Genomic DNA, 20,512 nt, shown 5'->3' on the forward strand with positions numbered 1-20,512 from the left:
CCAGATAGAAAAAAGCTGATACTAAACTAGGAAATGTTTCTGCCAAACGTTGTGACTAGTGCTGCTACGTGCACCGTGTCAGCTGATTATAAAAGGCAAACCCAAGTACAAGACACTCATCTTGTAGAAAAATCACGGTGCAATAAGAATCTGCAGCTACGGCTGGGTCCCTGCCCCATCCTCAGGAGCGCAGTTAAGGCCAGAGGGCTGCCAGGCTGCCGAGTGGGGAATCCTCCTCTGACGAGCCTGTGAACCGAGAGCCCCTCGCACCCAGCACCGCCCTGCTTCCAGCCTCAGAGCTCTTGTTTCCCACCGAGGTCTCCTAACAGCCAACACTTCCACTGAGTTTTCGCTCTCCCCTCCCCGCCCCCTTCGCCCTTGGAGCGCGGCGCCCGGCCCCGGGGACAGCGCGGGCGGCAGCCGGGACTCGCCGCCGGCTCCTGCCCGCGGCGGGGAGGGAATCCCTCGCACTGACGCGGACAAACTTCTGGCAGCCGCCGGCGCGGAGCCCCCGCTCCCGCCCGCCCGGCTGCACCGCCCGGGGACCGCCAGCCCGCGGCCGCCGCCGGCTCCCCCCGAGCAGCCGCGGCCCCCCGCCCGGGCTCCCCGGTCACAACTCGGCATTGTCCCTTCAGGAGCGACCAGGAGTCCAAGGGCTGGAAGATGATGTCAGCCGGGGGCGGACTGCGGCAAGGCTGCGCCCACCCCGGCGAGCCCCCGCCGCGGAGCCCTCGCCCACCGCCGGCAGCGCTCCGCGGGCGCGGAGGGAGGGACGCGCCGCCCGGGGATGCCGCAGCCGCAGCTCCCGCCTGACTGGCACATCCCGGAGGAGATCCTCATGAATATGCACAGGCTCCCCGGAGCGCCGGCCGCGGGATGCCGCCACCCCGGGGGCTCCCCGCCGAGCCCCGCGCCCCTCGCCGGGGGTAAGGGCTGCCTGCGGAGAGCGGCCGCTCGCTTCTGTCCTTACCCTTTGGCTCGTCCATCACTGCCGGTGCTCGCTCCCTCCTCCCGCGCTCCCCCCTCCTTCCTCTCTCAGCCTCTGCCGGTTCCGAGCTGCCTTAGTGAGAGGTGCTCATGAAAATCGGCGCTTTAGTGGTCCATGGCTGTGGGAGGGGTTAGTTTAACTCTACATGACTCAATTCGTGCAACTTGCAGGCTGACCTCCTGTTTTTCTCTGAACACGGATCGCCTCAGAGCTGCCACGTTACCAGCACCTCGGACTTCTCCACCGGGCCGGAGGGTCCCGCACGGCCGGGGGCTGCGGTGCGTGCCCGGGGCTACCCGAGGGAAGCGGTGCTCTGGAGCAGGACTGCATCCCTGGCTCGGGGGGCAGAACGGCATAGTGGCTACAGAGAGAAAGCATTTTGTTAGTGTAGGGGTTTTTTGCGGTTTTTGTTTGTTTTTTCTTCAGTCGCATGAGACTGCACAGATACCCTCCACACCAGCGAGGTACACAAAAGTGTCCAGAGAAGAGATGTCCTTCCTTGTTTCTAGATGAGGTCCAGCCCGCAGGAAAAAACTCAACCCAATCATGAAAGGAGACAAAGTTGCAATAACTGCTGAAAATTTCCTGCACCTACCTGTCCCATGGAATGAACTCACACCTCTGGCTACATCTCCTGGGGAACTTCATGAAAGAGCCAATTTTAGACTTCTTCCCTGGAAGGCCTGAAGGGATCCCACCCTCCACCACTTTTTATCCCTGACTCACCACAAATATGAAATACTGGGTAGTGCTGGAGGAGTCTCAGCAACTTTTCTTCATAGCTTATGACACTCAGTCCCATGCCAGGAACCACAAGTGTCTCCACACTACTGCCTACAGAGCTGTCAGCCTCCCACTGCAAAGGAAGTTGTGAACCACCCTGGCTCTTTCACTTTCTTTTCAGAGCAGTGGGCACCAGCTTCTCAGCATCTTCCCTGCTGGTCACCCAGGGGGAGAAGTCACTGGAGCACAGGCCACCAGTACCTGCAGCCAGCCACTCTGCCTGTGCCAGAACCTGCTCCCCTCTCAGAGCTGCCACTTCTACTTTCTCTCTGTGACTGGACACCATCCAGCTCTGTGCCTACCACCAGCTTCCAGAGTTCTTGCCCCAAGGAGAGACAGGAAAAGCAGGATCCTGATGCTAGGGCCTGGAGAACCCCATCTGAACATGGGATTTCAAATCCCTTCCATTACTGCAGCCCATCACAAACAATGACCTGTTCTTTCTCCTTCACAAGTATTGACCTGGCCTGTATTACTCCATCTGGTAAGACAACACTCCCATTTATCATCTTCCTGGGAACAGGAAAATAGGGACCAACAAAATAAAACAATATACATAACTTAGGTTTTAGTGATTAGATTCTTTGTGAATTTCTGTCAGTTTTGGTTCAAAAGCTCAAGGAGGAATGTTTCAGGAGATGAAGGTAGACTTTGAGTGTTTGTCATCTTAATGAGAAAAATTGGCCTGGGAAGTGCAAGAGAGAACTGATCTTCCAGAGATAAGACAGCAACATTTTTAGATGGTTTAGCATGGCATGGCAGAAGTAATTTTGTTGGTCACCTTGCACATCAGTTTTTGTAAGAAATAGGAGTAGCTGATGCAATGCTTAGTTAATAAATGCAAATTTTAAAGTATTCACTGTAATATCAACTGCACAGATGTATCACCAAGAAATACTTAAAAAAACATCAACTAGAAGTATGAGTGCTTATGTACCAGCTTACACACTTACTTCTGTAAAGAATATTTGTTGGTAGAGTATAATAACGGGAAATAAAGCAAATATATACAAAAATGCCACACGTTGGATAAATTAAACTCAACCAAGCAGTAGTTTTTAAAAATAGTCAGAATTTAGAACTGATTTTGCAAATACTGTGCTTAGACTCACTGTCTCTACAGGTAGAAATTCAATAAACTCGGTCAGCTGAGCTCACCTATGGGCTGAGAAGTCCAAATTTAACAAGTGGAAGATATACACAAGCTCCCCTCAGAGAAAAATAGACATGACTTCACACTATGTTGAACACCTCTTAGGATGCCCAGACCCGTGTATTTCAAGTCCTTTAAAATTGTGCATGTACCTGACAAACCACAATAAGCTTTTTTACACTAGTCTGCCAGTGACAGGTTTTGTGTTTGTTATTTTTTTTCCTGGGAAGGTTCAGTTTCAAACTGAGACAGATGAAACTTTTATGGGGAAGGATGACACATTATCAGTCAATGACCATGAAACACACAGCAGTGTTTTCACACAAGAGGAAGTTGTTACCTGGAACATGAAGGCCCCATGGGGAAGGATTGCTGTGAACAGTGATGGTCTACTACACCTAAAAATATCCAGGTCATTCACAGAGCCACAGGGAACAGATTTCTATGTTGAGGATGATCTACTTGAAGTGATGGACTGATACACCTGTGAGTAGTATTCCACAGCTCCAAGATCAGGGGATGGTGGTATTACACACTATTCTGCAGCTGTTCTGTTTCAGTGAAAGACACAGTGAGGAAACACTTTCCCCATCCTCTGTCACAGCCTAAGGGGAGGAGTGGACGTTTCAGCCTTATGTGGTAAGAAATGCCAAGTTCCCCTTCCACAGAGGGCCAGATCGACATTTGCTAGAGCATTTTGGTTCTGTCTGCTGATCCTCCTGCCTTCGGGCAAACCTCTGCCTGCAATACACAAACCAGCAGAAGGCAACAGCAGATTCTGTGTCACGGTCATTTCCATAAGAAAAAAAATGAGGAAAAAAGAGAGCGGCCCTAGAGGCCAGCATTTGTACTTAGATAAGGCTCCAGACAGCTGAGGAGGAAGCTTGAAGCACAAATAAAAAGAGGAAACCAGAGAGCTCAGGATGTAGTTTCCCCACATCTTGAACAGTGGGTAAGAATAGCAAAAAACCCCACTTTTCTACTCCCAGGACAAAACTGAGCGTCCTGAGCAAATTTGAAAGAACAAAATACATCTTCTTAGCCATAGTAAGAACTTATGTACAGTCATTTTGCTCTAAGTTTGCACAAGTTGTATGTGTGTTGGTTTGTGGCTGAAATTATGCAACTTCTTGGATATCTAGAATTTGCTATTTTGCAGATGAGGTATGCTGACTTTGGGACTCAGGAAAGAAGCAAGAGTGAGTGAACACTGGGACATGTTAGCTTCATTTCCAGGAAACAGGAGATGGGATTGAGATGGCAGTGCTGGAATCCAGGGCCAGAACCTCTCATCTTTGGGATGGGTAAAAGAAACATCCAGAAAAAAGAGTCAGGGAGCCTGAAAACAAACCTATAGGCATTAGAAGCACAAGTAGCTTGTTTTCACAGGAAGAACTGGTATGAAAGAATCTGAAATATTTTAAATGGAAACAGGCCATCCCATCACCAAGCTCAACAATATTGAAGTCTGTGTTTGCTTAGGGGCCTGAGGGTACGTGTTTAGTTTACAGCATATCACTCTGTATGTTTAAGCAACAAGGGGGAGTGGCAGCTTCAAGAAACTCATGCAAACATTGAGTGGGGGATAGGCTGAACAGTCCTTGGGCTTTCCCAGGCACTTGGTCCCAGTGTGCTGGCTTGTGTCACCACTGAGCAGCTGTCAGCCCTGGGAAAAGGGACAGCAAAGGTACACAGGCCTCCATCCCCAGCATCTCTGAAACATGATAAATGACGAAGATCTCCAGAAAAACAGTGAGCATGTTAAATTGCTGGGACCAAGGGAGCAGAATGGTCTGCAAAGGGACATTAATCCAAGAGATTAGGACAACTTCCTTCTGGAAAGAAAGGCAGAGGGGCCAGGCATTAACAAAAGACAACCAAAACCATTCATGGTGCCAGATTTTTTTTCTTACAGCTCCCAGCTCCTTGTCCCACTCATCCCACATTGCAGTCACCTCAGACTTGACAGTTTTCACAACACAGTAGGCCAAGTCCTCCCCACCTCTCTGGGTTCCTCTGAATAGTTGAAGTTCAAATGCTTAATTTAGATTGCCCAAGCACTTTGTTTCTGTAAAGCAAACCTCTTGGATGACTCCTGAGGAAACAGACAAACAAGCAATGAGCTATACAGTATTTGTCTGAGTGAACTGAGCATTATTTTTTAAGAATCCAATTCTTGGAAAAAGAAAATTAACCTGCTTTTGGTGTTTAGGTAAAAAGATGACTGACCTTCAGCTTCATCTTGCTGCAGACAAATATTACTCTTTAGCCTTAAACTTCTGAGATGCAAAATCTATTAAAAGGATTTAAGTTCCTTTCTGTCTTCGTACTTCCTTGTCTTGGTTTAAATATTTGTAATTGTCCTTTCAGAGAAGGTCCCCATGCTGTCTTTATACCAGTATTCACAGGCATTGTCACTCAAGACCTGTGTATCACCTTCCACTCCTTGAGATTAGCTCAGCTGGTTAGAGCATGGTACTAAAAGCTCTAAGGTTGTGGGCTTGATCCCTGCATGGAGATCTGCCTAGCTCTGTTTATTATTTTCATGATATAGGGATAACAGTGCTCAGATGACATCTGCAGAGCAACAGTTAAACTCTGTTTGTATGATCTCTACAAAACTCATAACAGAAGTAATGATGCTCATTGAAACTGGCAAAAAAGGGTTCTCAGGACTTTGTAGAGGTGAATAATTTTCTAGTTATTCTGCTAGGTTATTTTTCTATACAGTCTCAACTATTGAAGAAAAATTGTGGTTTTGCACAATAAATGAAATAAGTTAACATCCTTATTGTTAAAAATGCACAAAACTTCATCAAAATGTGCAGACAAGTTCCTATGCTCAGCCTCAGAATGAATGATGGGCACTGACACGTGGTTTGAAAGGAGCAGGACCAAAGACCCACTCTCAAACAGCTTAAACTGCCCACCTAGTTTACATATTCATTAGCAAATTATCTATTAGGTGAAACTTTAACATGCCTGCAGTGCCTTATTCTATAGGTTCAACACACTTTCAATATGAGTGCCTCATAATATCATTAAAGATTGTATTACTAACTTTATTTAACCTTACAAAGACACATTAACATATTAAAAGTAAAAACAATTGGTCTTTATATGCTCTGCAACTTAGTGTAAAAAAAAGAAGTATGTCCTGAAAAGGAACATATCACTGCTCATTAACTGCTTAACAAAACACCAGTTGCTCTTTCTGCTCAGGTTATTTCATGCACTTCAGGGTAATTCAGCCATGTCAGCTGCAAACATGATGAACCAAATTTAGAGAGTCTTCAATTTGCTTGGTAATTTTAACAAAACCATCACAGTCCCAAACATAAGCAACACCCTGGCCCAAAAATCTGCTTCTCATATCGTTAGTCATCATATTTATCCAGCACATTGGTGCTCCCCTGCTGGCAACAAAGCTCTTGTTTTTCCTTCTAAGCAACTGCAAACAGAGCTAAGCATAACTATTATTATTGATTTTTCACAAATACACAAATGCTAGTGGTATTTTCAAGTCTTTTGATCTTTTATTCTTATAGTTTGCATCTTTTAGTATCTTCCTAGTGTTTTATCTGGCAGGAACAGTACACAATCCCTAATAATGGCTCACTGAAGCAAAAATTTCCAACTTTCTGATGCTCTCAGGGCAAGAAGCCCTTAGGAGCAACTAATAACATCTTTAGTCTGATTTTCAATATTATGGGGCCACCAATATCAAGAAGAGAAATGAGCTCTATAGAAAGAAGTAGGTGGGGTTTATGGAAAGGTACTCCAGTAGAATAAACTAGAAGTGAAGGAAAACACAGAAAAAATATCCTCAAAGTTCTACAAGGATATAACAATAAAAAACAAATAGAGAGTATCAGAACAACAAGTGATAACCATATAATGAATTAATAAGGGAAGATAGTGGGTGCCATTTGCCCCATCTAACAGGCAGAGTACCTCCCAAACTTAGTAAATTACAGAAAGAAAATGAGGAAATGTGAATTAGCAGCATGCATATGGGCCTTGAATAACTGCTGCCTTAAGATTGAAGAAAGGAGACCATTTTATTACCAGCTAATCTCCATGTTTTTATGACCAAAGTTAATATTTTTTTGTCAATTCTGAATTTATCATGCAGCACCTTGGTAGCTAAGGCAAAAATAAATAGACAAACCACCTCAAAGCAGATATTTCCAAATATATATACAGTTCCAAACTGTACATATTTAGACCAGATTGTCACCCAATCTTAATATTTCTTCAAAAGAATAAAAGTAGACATAATGTGGAAAACATACATAAAAAAGGAATAACTTTAAAATAAATGCTTTTTAAATGTCTGAATTCAGCCTGACTACCCACTCACCCTCTGTTAAGTGATTTGGTCTTTATTAAGTGAGCATCCACAGAGGAAACCAGTACCAGCACGTTGATGCATTGTCCATCAGATGTCACTCAATTAATAGCAGAAGAGAATTTGACTGTGTCCATCCAGAGTGACCATCTGAAGACAGTGGCAAAAAGGGAGAAATCTTAAAATCCCCAATCATCTCTGATTTGCATTTGTTTGTTAACCACAGCCATAAATAAACCCATGATAAATCACCCACCTGCTTTCCTGTGTTCTAGAAGCATAAAATGTTCTCCCTTCTAAGAAAGCCTCAAATGTAAGCTTTTCTTTGGAAGATAATTAAATTGGTTATTTACTCTCCTTTATCAAAATCTTCACAACTGTAAAAACCTGCTGCCCTCCTTACATCCCACCTCACTTCTCCGTGTGCCCGTGCCAGGCTTACGCATGTCCGTGAGCGCCATGGAGAACTATCTATAGAGATGTGAGCTCTTGGATATTTTCACACTTGCTTTTGGATTCTCACTACCAGATTTTTCTCCCTGTGGGTTTATGTGCATTTTACATGACTTCGTTTTACATGCATTTCATTGTGGTCATCTTTATTTAGTGTCTGAGAGGTTTCCTGCTCTTTAATTTTGCCCTTCAAGAGACTGAGAAAGGAGACTCCCTTGAAGTCCCAAATTTTAGGAAATAATGTACCTCAAGTTCACGAGAGATTGATAATTATTACTTCCACAGATTCTAGTATTTTTGCTTTATATAAAGTCTTCATCCCATTTCAATTCTCTTTGAATTAGCTGACAACAATAAGCAATTATATGTTTAAAGAAAGCAATTATTTATTTTTTAGTCTTTGCATTGATTTCTAAATTTTGGGAAAAAGGTTAAGATTGATCAGTTCCGGTTGTGTCAAGCTTCATGCTCAATTCTAAATTGAGAGACTTACTTTATGAAATATAGTGTTTGTGCATGTATTTATAAAGGAGGTTTGGTTTGAGATCCATAAATTCATATATATTGACTACATGATATAAATGGCTTTCCAATCCTTCTATTTCCCTTAGTGGTTTTCCCTTTTCCCACCACTGACTACAAGTTATTAACTACAACACTGTGTCGTACTCACAGATCTGCCTCCTTACTAAATATACATTGATCGTTTCAAAGCACATTTTCCCCTTGAGCTGTTCTGGGCACCAAAATGTGTGCTTAAATCATTCAGCATGCAGGAAGCATCCTTCATCCACTTTTCCCATGAACACATCTCCAACTTGGCATCCAGTTTAAACTGTCATTTGTATTGTCAGTATTTTCCCCATATAAACTCAGCAGTGTCTTCACCTACTTAAATGTGTAAGTATATTCTTGTTCAACAGTCTTGGTTCTAGAAATAGCCTTTCTACATCTCTCAGCATCATCAGATGGCTGAGTCTTTTCAAGTTGAAAACATTTTTTCTGAAGTTAAATATCCCTGTTCCTCTCATTCTGTCATTAAATCACTAACTGACCTGACAGCACCAATAAAATAAATTCTATTAACTCAATTCTCCATTTAGCAAGCTATTTCCTACAAAAGATATTTCAGTATTTTTCAGAATTATTTTAGTATGTGTGAAAGGGTTATGCCAGTATTTCTCCCAAGCATCCTTTGGAAAAAAGAAAGTTACAAAGGGAACCAAATGATATGAATAGGTATTCACAGGAATACCTATGATACCTTTTCCTACAAAGGAAAGATTTAGGTCTGAAAAAATATTCCCCACTGAAAAGATTCATGAAGGACTAGACAAATATGCTTGACTGTCTTTTTAAGGAATTCCTTCACAGAAGTTTCTTTTCCAAGGAAACTGTCACATTTCCAAAGATTTTGCACAACACACTTTCTGGCACAGTGCTTTTTTTTTTTTTAAATCACAAATGAAATACCCTAAATATCTCAGTTACAAATCAGCAGGCTCTGAAATCAGTTCCCATTGCAGAAAAAATCTTATTATTTTTAAGGTGCTACCCTTTCCACGTGTGCTTGCCACACTTGGAATACGGGTTTATCCACCCACTGAGGTTCTGCTGGTGATATTTCCCACAGAGATTTCATTGTATGACAGCAATTGCATTAATGAAGCAAAAAGTTGTATACAGCCTTGGGTGACGCTCAGGTGGGGAGGGATGGTGGAGCAGCAGCAGGACCAGCCTGGCTTGGGAAAGGATTCTGTGCCAAAGATCTCCGGCTCAGCCCTTGGAGCTCCAGTCCCGCTGTGCCCAACAAGGCCCTGTGAGGAATGGATAGCTATCCACAGTCAAAGGCTGTCATTTGTGAGCAGATATTCATTTAAATACTCTGCAGGATGGCTGTCAGGCTTTTAGGAGAGCGGTTCTGTTGTGTGGATCACAAGCTTTCAGCAGGTGTTCATGTCATCAATCCATTACTTACTTGAAGTACAGCATGCAGAACAAAAAAAGAGAAGCTTTTAGCCCTCTGAAATTATCCAAACTAACTGGCAGATATGTTCAATTCACTTTTTCCCTTTTCAGTCTCTTTCTCAAAAGACACTGGAGCAAGAAAATAGAACAAAAAAGTGAACTCAGTGAATAGTTCTAGTTTCAAACCCATTCGAACATGTCATATTTCAAACATCCTAGTACAGAGTTCAAATTTCTTAAGGGCTTACATGAAGTTTCTTTCTCTAAATTGGTTGCTGGTCTTTAAAGACCTGTGAGTCATTAACCATGCAAAAAGCTACAGAAAGAACAACTGCCTGTAGAAACTACTGATTTCACTTCTACTGTTCTCTCTCCTGTGGAGCAGACTTCCTCTAACTCAGCTGTGTCTACTAGAACATTACACCACAGAAAATCTAACAGGCTAAAAATATATTTTGTAGGTTTAATCTTAATTATGCTCAGGTTAAAAAGATTTAGTAACCTTGGAGATAGAAAACAGTGATAGAAATCGTTATTTTTAGCATCAAGGAACTTCTCCAAGCAACAATACTGCACAGAGTAAAAATATACCAGGTCAGTACACTTTGGAGATTTCAGATGTTTATCCTCTTATGGTCTAAACTAAAATACCTTTAAACTGTAGTAGTCTGGAACAATTTTCTCCCCACAAATTTTTTTTCCATATGACCAAAGCAATTACAAGGACATGCAAAGATGTACAGGAACTTTAAGCATACCATCCTTGCAAACTGAGTTTGGCTCAGTAAAAACAGAGCTTTTCACTTGCTTTCAAGGCAAAGTTCACTGCCTTAAATAATTTACAATACTGAGAGCAGAAGTTCCAAGCGGTGACCTTAACTTGAAGACAATTGAAGTAATTTCTCTGGCTGCCATGGCTTTTTTTTGTATGCTCCTCATAACTTCAAGTCCTCAGGCTGTAGCCACAGGCAGAAGTGCTGTGCGAGAGTGCTATGGCAACAACAATCACATTATTTGGTCCTGTTAAAAATATGTTCGTGTAGTGACAGTCCCCCCATGCTCCTCTCTTCATTTCTGCTCTTATGAACATGCCAAACTGCCCAAGCAAACACAGTAGCATGACAACCCTCTCCAGCTCCTCACTGGGTAACGAGTGTGACTGTAGGAGGAAATAATTGAAAGTACTGTGTGAGTAACTATCTGTTAATAACAGCTTGCTTATATTAATAGCATCCTCATTTCTGCTAAATAAAGGAGAAATTCTTCTAATATTGAAAGAGATGCTCCCAGACTTGACACCCTACCAGGGAAAGGCACTGCACAGTGATACTTGCCTGACTTCTGTTAGCTATGTGAAGAATGTGCACAAAAATTTCCTAGCTCAGAACAAATGAAAATTTGTGTTTCAGCACAGTGACAAAGCCTCTATGTAAGAGTGTGTGTGCTGAAGGTTCATTAATAATATTTACCAGAAGGACATATGTGGGTATCAGTCATTATACCCAACATTTCCCAAAGTGCTCAGATTTCTCATAGGCTTCTTTCCCTCACGTAACTTTTATGTGCTGAACAGGTGGTGAGAATTCCCAGCCATAAAGGGCAGGTCACACTCTCCTCTACCAAAAATCAATTTAATCAGGCTGAGAAAAATTGAACAGCCCTGGAAAACACAGAGGTCAGCTCCTCTCTGGAGCCACTGAACGCTGCTGCAGTAACTGGCACATGCTTCCCCATCGTAAGAAAACAGACTTTAAGACAGCTTGGTTTAAATGCAGGCAAAATTAAATACTTAACATGGGAACAATAGGGTTCTTTGTGCTAGGGAAAAATGTTTTTTCCTCTGAGTGCTGGCAGATTAGCCCCAGTCTATTCTGCTTCTCTTTTGCTCAGAGTGCTTTTCATTATTACTATTTTTTTTTATATTCTGTTTCAAAGAACAGTCTGGAATTCAGGGAAAAGCATTACCTACCGCTGTGACACAGGCCTGCCTAGCAGTATGAAATAGCAAAATGCATTTTCCCAGAGTAACCTTTTTCTTAAAATTCAAGCTCCTGGAATTTCAGGAGGGGGTGGGGGCCTCGGTGGGCTACATGAGCATGTACAAACACAAACACTGCCAACCTCAGGCTGTTAGTATTTTTTTGCATAGTTCCCATTCCCATCTTTCAGCTCCCACCTCAGCAAGATTTTTTCTTTGATCTTTTAATGTTTCACTTTCCTTTGCACCCTTCCCCGTCTATTGGTTGCTCTCTTTTAAGTGCTCTCTTCTCTCATTTCCTAGTAGTCCTTTTCTCCTAAAAAATATTTTCTCCTTTCATATTTTTACATCAGGCTTTTTCACCTGAAGTCTTAATCTGTCTCTTTACTCTGGAGAGGATTTTGGCATCTTCTATTTCTTACCATTGGTGTGCTTTTATGCCTAAGAAATTGTGAATGAAATGCTGCTAAACTAAGTTTAAAGCACAAAGACTTGTTTTACTTTAGAAAAACAGCAATGAGATTCCTTTAAATTGTTTCCAGATGTAGTCTAAAAGACTAAGTTAAATTTGACAGCAGATACTGTGTACCAGAGTTGCATAATTTATGTAGTAGTCTGTCATCGCTGCTCTGAATTACTGCCAATAACAGAGACCTGGCAAATGTCCTGCAGATATTTAATATACTTATTTTTTGGAACATAATAAAGGTAACAGCAATGGACAGCTATGACAAGATGAAGATCTACTGCATAATGCACCCATTTATGAAAATATTGTTTGCCTGCATTTTTTATATAGCAAGATTTACAATAAAAAATAATAGCCACTTTGATTTGTTGCTTTCAGAAAGATGATACTTAAAATCTTTAGGTTTTAGATTATTTGAGTGCATTTTAATAACTGTGCTCATTTAAGCTACAGAATATTGTTCATATCCTCATTAGTAATTAATTCTTTATTTGATGACAATTGCAGCTGTTGATTTTCCCCCCCTATTTTTTACGTCACCCTTTTTTTCCGCCCCAAGGTATGAATCCGAAAGTTCCACATATTAATTCTATATCCAGCTTAGTCTCTGGGGTACAGGAAGAGCAAAATGCAGGAATGCAGTACTTACATTAAAATCATTTGTTTAAACCTACATCTGTACAAGTCTCCCAATAAACGATAAGTCCACCAGGATTTTTCCAGGTAGTTTTCATCTTTCTAGTGGAAGTTGGATATTTATGGTCCATGCCTTAAGTTTGATTTAATGAAGGCAACTTAACCTTACCATTAATGTATAGGGGGGAAGGACAAGTGCCCTCCCCAGTAATTAATATCCCCTCTCCACACTCACCCAGTTCTGCTCACTATTCCTTTACTTTCTTGACCTCATTTCATTACCCCTTTCCAGGTAATCTTCTGTACCTTCAGCATCCTCATGAATCCATCAGCCAAGCTATTCTTGAATAAACCATCTTCCTTAACCTCAATTACCCTTTCAATAAGGAAATAGATAAGCCTACCTTACACTCTAAGAAACTGCTGCATGACTACAAAAAAAAAAAAAAAAGGCAAGGACAAGGGAAGGAACAAAAGTCTTGCAACACCAACTCCCGATGCTAACCAGTCAAAGCCATCCCACAGGCACTGCTCCCCGAGTCCTGATCTTAATGCCCTCAACTGACATTCAAAAAGACTGAGTTCAAGAGTGATTTAGGACTTCAGCCAAGATTCAGCACAAGAATAAAATAATACTGGTCATTCAGGCTGGAACTGGAAACTCAAAACAAATGGCAGCCCAGCCACCTCTGTGAGTGCCACTATGTTAGGGTGCTGCATCAACTGTGCTGCCACTTGGCCACTGGAGACTAGGCAGCTGTGCCCAGATTACTGCTGAAACAAGCATTTAGAAGCTGTGAGATTCATTAAGGGATCATTTGTGTAAACTCTAAAAAAACGAAATGAAAAATCTCTGCTGTAATCAAGATTCCTAGCTGTAGCAAAAAACTCCCCCAAACCAACCAGGATTAAGCTGGATTTTTGATTGCCTCTTTCTTTAGTCTTCTAATTCAGCATGTATATAGACCTTTTTTATTTTCTCTGCAGAAAAGATAAATAGATACAAGAAAAGGCCTGGCCCATTTGGTGCAGTGGAATACTGTGATATATGAGTATTATTTTTGCAGTTACTTGGAAAGAAAGAAGTGTCCCATTGGAATTTAAATCACTCATGGGAGAAACTCAGAGACCAGACCCTGCAGGGGCTGAGCACGTACACTTAAAGAGCTGTGACTCTGCAATGCACTGGTCTGAGCTGTGCTGGCGAGGACAGTGAGGGCTGCGTGGCTCCCATGCCCCTCACAAACAGATGGCTCCCGTCAGGCCTCATCCTTGGTCAGGGAGATCTGGAGGGTAACAGACAGTGCCAGTTCACTGTTTCACTGCAGTGTGGTGCATCCCAGGCTTGGAAGACCTTAAAGCATCCTAGGAGCAGTTTGGCCCATGTCCTTGGGCATCTCCATGCTGCAAAACCCTTCAGGGCTGACGGCTGCCCTGCAGGCTGCACACCGCCAGCCAAGCAAGCAGTGCAAATTGTCAGAAAGGCATGGAGAGGTCTGTCCAGACATTGTCTGTCTTAGTTTGTGCCATTGCCTGCTTCCAAAGCAACTGTCCCACATAAGTATTTCCTAGGTGTTTTGATGTGTAAACACTGTCTGAGGAGCTCTTGCTGTAAGTCCCATGGCAAAGCAGCAGAGCTTCCTCCATGCTGGCCACCGCAGCAACCTCAGGGAGGACATGACGCTCCTGCCCTGAATATGCATTTTCTGAGTTAACACTGGTCCTGTAGGAGCTCTGGAAACACTCTGGCTCTGCTGCTGCTTCAGTCTAGTTCACTCCAATAACCTGCACTGACGTACATCGCTTGATGTAGGTTAGAACTGGCCAGCCAGAAATGTAGTAAAAAAACTATTTCACCAGTACATTAGTTTAAACAATGTGAGGTTTATTAAAACACTTGCTCTATCAAGTAATTTTATAAACTTGTTGTCCTGGGTTGCAGTGTATTCTATTACCATCCTCATGAGCTGTTGAAATCAGGTGGGGCAGTGTTTCCTTGCCTCCTCCCCCCAGACTATCTTTCTGTTAATGGCCCATCATTGTCGTGCCACATGACTCATAGATAACTCCCTCCGGACTATCTTCTGATAATGAGCCTTATCAACACTTGGCCTCATGACTCATTACCCCACTGTGAGATGCTCCACCCAGAGGGAGGAACCAAGCATCCCATCGTGGATATAATCTGAGATGCTGAACACCAGAGACAACCCTTCCACTGGATTTCCAGAGGACAGGAGATACACAGCCACCACTGGACCCTCTGAGGAAGAGCAGCCCCTTTTTCTACAGGATCACTGCTTCAGGAGGACTGCAGCCACCATTCTACCAGACTGCTACCACCACCCTGACTAACAGGGTGTCAGGTTGTATCTTGACTCTGTCAGTTTGAACCAGTGTTTTAGTTTTTCCTTTTCTTTAATTTCCCCATTAAATTGTTATTCTGACTTGGTGCCTCCCACTGGTTTGTTTTCAAACTAGTACACTTCTTCCTGGTGTGCTAGGAACCTTCCCACTTCCAGCAGAGAGCTGGCCAGTATGGCAGCACTGGGCACAACTCTGCCACTACCATGACAAGAAGGCTTTGAGATCTTCAGTCCCTTACCCACGTGTGATATATTAATAATTCCAGCATTTAAATATGACCTGGTCAGCATAAACGGCATTGTCACATGCAACACTTTGCTTATGTAGTGCACAAATGTAGAAGTATTACTAAAGACTTGGTTCAAGGCTAACATTATAAACAAAAATTAATTACATGCAAATTTTTTTTAACCCTCATTTTTTATTCCCAGTCTGTTCCCTTTGGCTTCTGAAGATATTTGCTACACAAACTACAGGGCTTTCCTTTTTACTGCCAGTATGCCAAGCCTACCCTGACATATAGCAGCAAAGTACTGATCCTATGTTTTAATTTAATTAATATTTTGTGGGTTTTTTTAATCACAGTTACAAATCTATACCAGTTTGGCAAAAGTCTTGAACAATGTATGCAACATGAAGCAAGTATCTGTTTAAGATTTAACAGTAGCTGCTTAAAATTCAATTAATGTTTAATTAACAGTATTTGAGCAAATAAACAGCTCCCCAAACTTTCATGAGGAAGTTTCTTTGCAGGGGTTAAAGTTCTTGGTGTATTTTCAGTCTGCAGTTCTGGTACTTTGAATTTTCACTTATATTAAATCACTGAAGATAGTGACCTGTACAAAGACCTGAATATTCACTGTATCATATTTTCCCTACTGCTGTTAATTATACTAATTTCCCTATTCCCAATAATAATTGTCTCAAATTATTTTCAAAATAAACCAGTGCAAATGCACTATTTCATTCCCTATGAAGTCTCACAAGAATATTTAGAAAAGAACCCAATTTTATTACATCAAAGTTGGTATCATGGAAATAAATTACTCTGAAATAAAGGTAATTTTGTGGTGGAGTTTCTGCAATAAGTAGTTTTATTACACATGACACTAAAATGTAAGTAACAGAATTAATTTTCTTCACACTTAGGCAATCTTTTCACTATTACAGGCAGAAAGAGGTTAAATTAATTCAGGTTAAATTAACCTAAGTTAAAGTTTTAGCAACATATTAACTGCTTGTACAGCCCAACTAAGCCAGAGTTTCCTATAGTGTTTACAAAGATAGAAATGTCACTCTGAACTGCCTGAACACTCAGCAACATTCTAACAAGCAGGATTATTTACGCAGTACAGAGATCTGATTAGATAAGAGACACCGAAAGACAAGGAAATACTTGTAGTTGCATAAAGCTGCTGCCTGAAGCAAGCCTTTACACCTGTAGCACTGTAACATCAACACTCAATACCGTGGGCAAAGACTCGAGGTCTGCATTGCCCTGCATACTTTCAACATCAGCCCATAGTTACTAAACAACTTGGCTTCAGTATCTTGTCATCTGTCCCACTCCTGCAGGTGAATCAACCATTTTAAACAAAGGTGTGGTGGGTGGTATGAGCTGTGCACATCACCTGAGCAGGGTACGTGTGCCAGCACGCTGCCCTCCAGCTGCTCACGGCTACCGAGTCAGCAACACCCTTCTTTCCACTAGCTCCACAGGAAAGGCACTTTCTTTACAAACGAACACAGCCGATATTTTTCTGGGGTGGGAATGACCATTCTGGTAATGAAAATGCCCCCACTATCTGCCTTGGCCAATGTTTCGTTAAAAACTTTTTTTTTTTTAATGGTGATTTACAGATCCTGCTGCATGCACCTCACCTGCGTCAGGCCTTCTTACATCGGTCTGCAAGGAGAGAGAGCCCCGGTCCCGGGCTGGGACAGCGCAGGACGATGCACGTTTGCCCTCCAAAGTCAGGAGGCTGCTGGAGCAGCAGAGGGGTTCCCGGAGTTCGAGGATGGTACCGCACTGCCACCCTCTGCAGGAACAAAGTATCGTCCTCAACACAAACCCCTTCCAAAAGAGAAGGCGCAAAGGAATTTTAATTTGCTTTCAGTGAGTAGTAATTGCATCTCACATCAACTATGATGTTCACTGCCATGAACAGGACTTCTTGTTAGGAAATGAAAACGTGAAGTACCGGCACCAGGAAAGTTTGCCATGCTCTCCACGTGCTCCTCTTGAGTGTGGAAAGACAATAGGCACAGAGGAACTGATGAGCAACTACAGCAGTAAGCAGTCCGAATTACTAACAAACATGATATGTGTTATTCGTAGATACACAGGGATTGAAAGTAAGTCAGAACTGAATGATTCCTCTTTTCCCACTTTATAAACATATGGATACACATATATTCAAGAAAACCAATTTTGGTCAGTACGTATTTGATACTAAAACATTGCACTAGATGTTCTGCTGACAAAAGGGACATTTTAGGAGTTCTTATCATTTATGCTTTAAATGTTATAGATAATCTTACTTTTACGATAACGCTCAAAGCAGTTCAGCAGACACAAGTTTTAATTATTCATCTTGGAATCACCCGTGATTTCTCATTCACTTAAATATGTCCCAACATCTGTAAAGATCAAACCCTGCAATAGATATATTTTAATATTGATATATATTTTAATAACTAAACTATAGAAGAACATCTATTGCAGAATGGTTTTTCTAGAATTCAAAAAGTTACCCTTCTTTTAAATTCTAGCTGTACAAGGAGTGATAACTTTCTCTTTGTTTGCATTTTTAATAAAATTCCTGAAGACTTCTTTTACTTCAGAGATAAACCTAATGCTTCTTCAAAAATATCAGAAGTTTTGCTATTCAAGTAATCACACTTAATTCTAGACATTGTGCAATCACACTGCCATTACACAGCTGAAAAAACCTTAACTCCTGTTTCACCGTTGAAATTTATTATTTCTGCAGCTTTAAAGTTGTTTTCAATCAACTTGCTTAAGGAAATAAGGTTATCTAACTGCTAATATCTATTAGCTCCCACCTAATTTTTCTTGAGGTTTTGGGGCATTCATTAATTTGCCTCAGGTTTGATAATTACTCTCAAATATATTGAATTGACCAAATTTTCACACAAACATAGAAAGAGAACATACGCTTTAGCGTAGATCAGATGAGCTACCTTTGCCCCAGAAGAAAGGCAGAATCCCAAACCTGCTCTGGCCCTTAAACAGTTGATAGTTGATGATAGTTCAGTCACAGGAAAAAGCATCAGCCCAGACATCTTTTTAGACACCAGATATAACAGCCATGGGCCAAATACAGGAACTGGGTTCTCACAATCGTGTTCCTTGTAAGTAAAATATGAGAGGCAATTCTTATTTTCCGACTCTTTACTGTCAGCCCAGAGCCAAGGGTAGAATATTTTGCCCAACTACATTGGATTTCCAGGCTTCTCCTTCAATGCAGAGCCATAGCATTCCTCTGGCCTGATAATTAAATTGTAAAATGACTATATACAACTTTATTACTCTGCTTGATCATAAAGTAACACAAATCAGACCAGGAAATTAACAATTGCATATCTTCAAGTATTAAAGGATGATTTCTAGCCTAAATATCAAGACTTCAGTATAATACATCTGAAGAACAGAAGAGAAGAATGCAGGGCAGCATCAGTGCTATAAGAGCAACAAGAAAAACAAAATAAGGAAAATTAGCATTTGGACTACTCTAGACATACACACACTTAAAAAACCCAGTAGGTTTATGAGGCTCTGAGCCTCAGAACTTCACTTGCAAGGACCATTTGAACAAAGTTCTTTGCTGAGTTCATTAAAAGAGACATTCATTCCCATTTCATCAGTCACTGTGTGATTTTGAATCAATGTGGCATTTGAGACCCCTGTCAATGTTGACTTGCATTAACTTTTGCTAGGAGATTTTCATGTCATATATATCTATAACTTCTTGAACTGCCTTTGGCATCTCTGTTCTCAGATTTATTTTTTCTTCTAGTTCAATAGATCAGAAAGATTATATTATATCTTCTGAATTAGAACAACTCCCATGCACTCCTGTGGAAAATGAAAAATGATTTAAGCATCACCACACACTTCTCACATGGTCTTTTTGAAATTTAAAACTTTTTAGTGCCCAGAATAATGTAGATGACAGGGTTTTTTTTCTGTAAAATAAGGTCTGGTCTTGCACAGATTAGAATTTTACTTCTGACTTCAGTAGGAACATGAGAAAATCTTTGTCATGACCCACACTGCAGATACGTTAAGGTATGATAGCATTCTCAGCCCCTTGTGAAGTCTTTAGGACATGGATATTTAGGCTTAGGCCTGGAAACCTGGTTCTATATTCTGTATTTATTTCATTCTCTTGCCAATCTGCAATTCCAAAGTCAAAATCACAGGCATTGAGATACATGATCTCCACCCTTTACACAAGAGTCAGCCTGAGGAGGGCCAGAACATCAGGATACCCATTTCTTTATAGGGATCTGAGATTTTTGCCACTGTTGGATTTCTCCAACCCTGCCTGGACTACATCCTCCTGCCTACTGCAAACTATAGGAGGCATTTAATGCTGAGTACATGGCTTGTGTCCTCTGAAGGACTGCTGAGGCAGCCACTAGAAAATGCACATCACTAACTTTGCCCAGATACTTCCAATTTCCCCTTGTAATACTTCCAGGAAAGGCCACTTAGCTTATATTGAGTGCCTAGTTACTCAGAGTAAGAATTCTTTTTTTACTGTAAAATTTTCCTCACATATGACAGCCTTACAAAGAGGTATTTCCAATCACAAATTGTCATCATGTACTGAGAATGAGCTTGCAGAAGTTTTAACTTCACCAGATTATGGTGAAAATACTTATGGGTTAATATTTCTACATGATGATGTTTATACACAGTATATTCTTAAGGCAGACAGAAGTGGATATTACATTTTAATTGGATAAATTTAAGACATCTTAATTTAGGTGCCATGTAAGAGACTGTTATCTCTTGCTATTATTCTCCTTGCATAATTTTACAGTTAGTGAAAGCCTGACAAGTGCCTGGTAGAAATACTTTCTCCATGTTTACACCTAAATTTAAAAGAAATATTGGCAATTTTTTTTTTTTAGTTTATAAGTAGCTGATAACCTTAACGAATAGCACTGCTACTACTGTAGCCCACATTTAGTACAAGTAGGAGTTAGATTGTGGGGTAGTGCACAGCCAACTACAAAATGATTTTGTCATAATTTCTTCAGTAAGCTTTGAAAACTGTTAAGAGTACATTAATAGCAGAAACTCTCTTGCGTAAAAAATGTAGTGTTTAAAATTC

The 20,512-nt window shown here is 41.4% G+C and overlaps 1 protein-coding gene across 3 annotated transcripts in view; it reads right to left on the reverse strand.

Annotated features, from left to right (window-relative positions):
* The window catches only part of ENTPD1 (ectonucleoside triphosphate diphosphohydrolase 1), a 54,486-nt gene that overhangs the window by 31,115 nt on the left and 2,859 nt on the right, over window positions 1-20,512 (reverse strand). Inside the window, exon 1 of one of the 3 annotated variants that reach the window (XM_010410119.4) lies at window positions 1,715-1,805. The exons of 1 other annotated variant lie outside the window; for it this stretch is intronic. In XM_010410119.4, the coding sequence (XP_010408421.1) occupies window positions 1,715-1,790 (76 nt within the window). In that variant the 5' untranslated portion in view covers window positions 1,791-1,805. Of the gene's footprint in view, window positions 1-970; window positions 1,074-1,714; window positions 1,806-20,512 lie in introns of those variants that run through there. One more of the 3 variants, XM_010410139.4, reaches the window with a different exon arrangement.

This window comes from Corvus cornix, chromosome 6, assembly GCF_000738735.6.
Source record: "Corvus cornix cornix isolate S_Up_H32 chromosome 6, ASM73873v5, whole genome shotgun sequence".
In the NCBI taxonomy this organism is placed as follows: domain Eukaryota; kingdom Metazoa; phylum Chordata; class Aves; order Passeriformes; family Corvidae; genus Corvus; species Corvus cornix.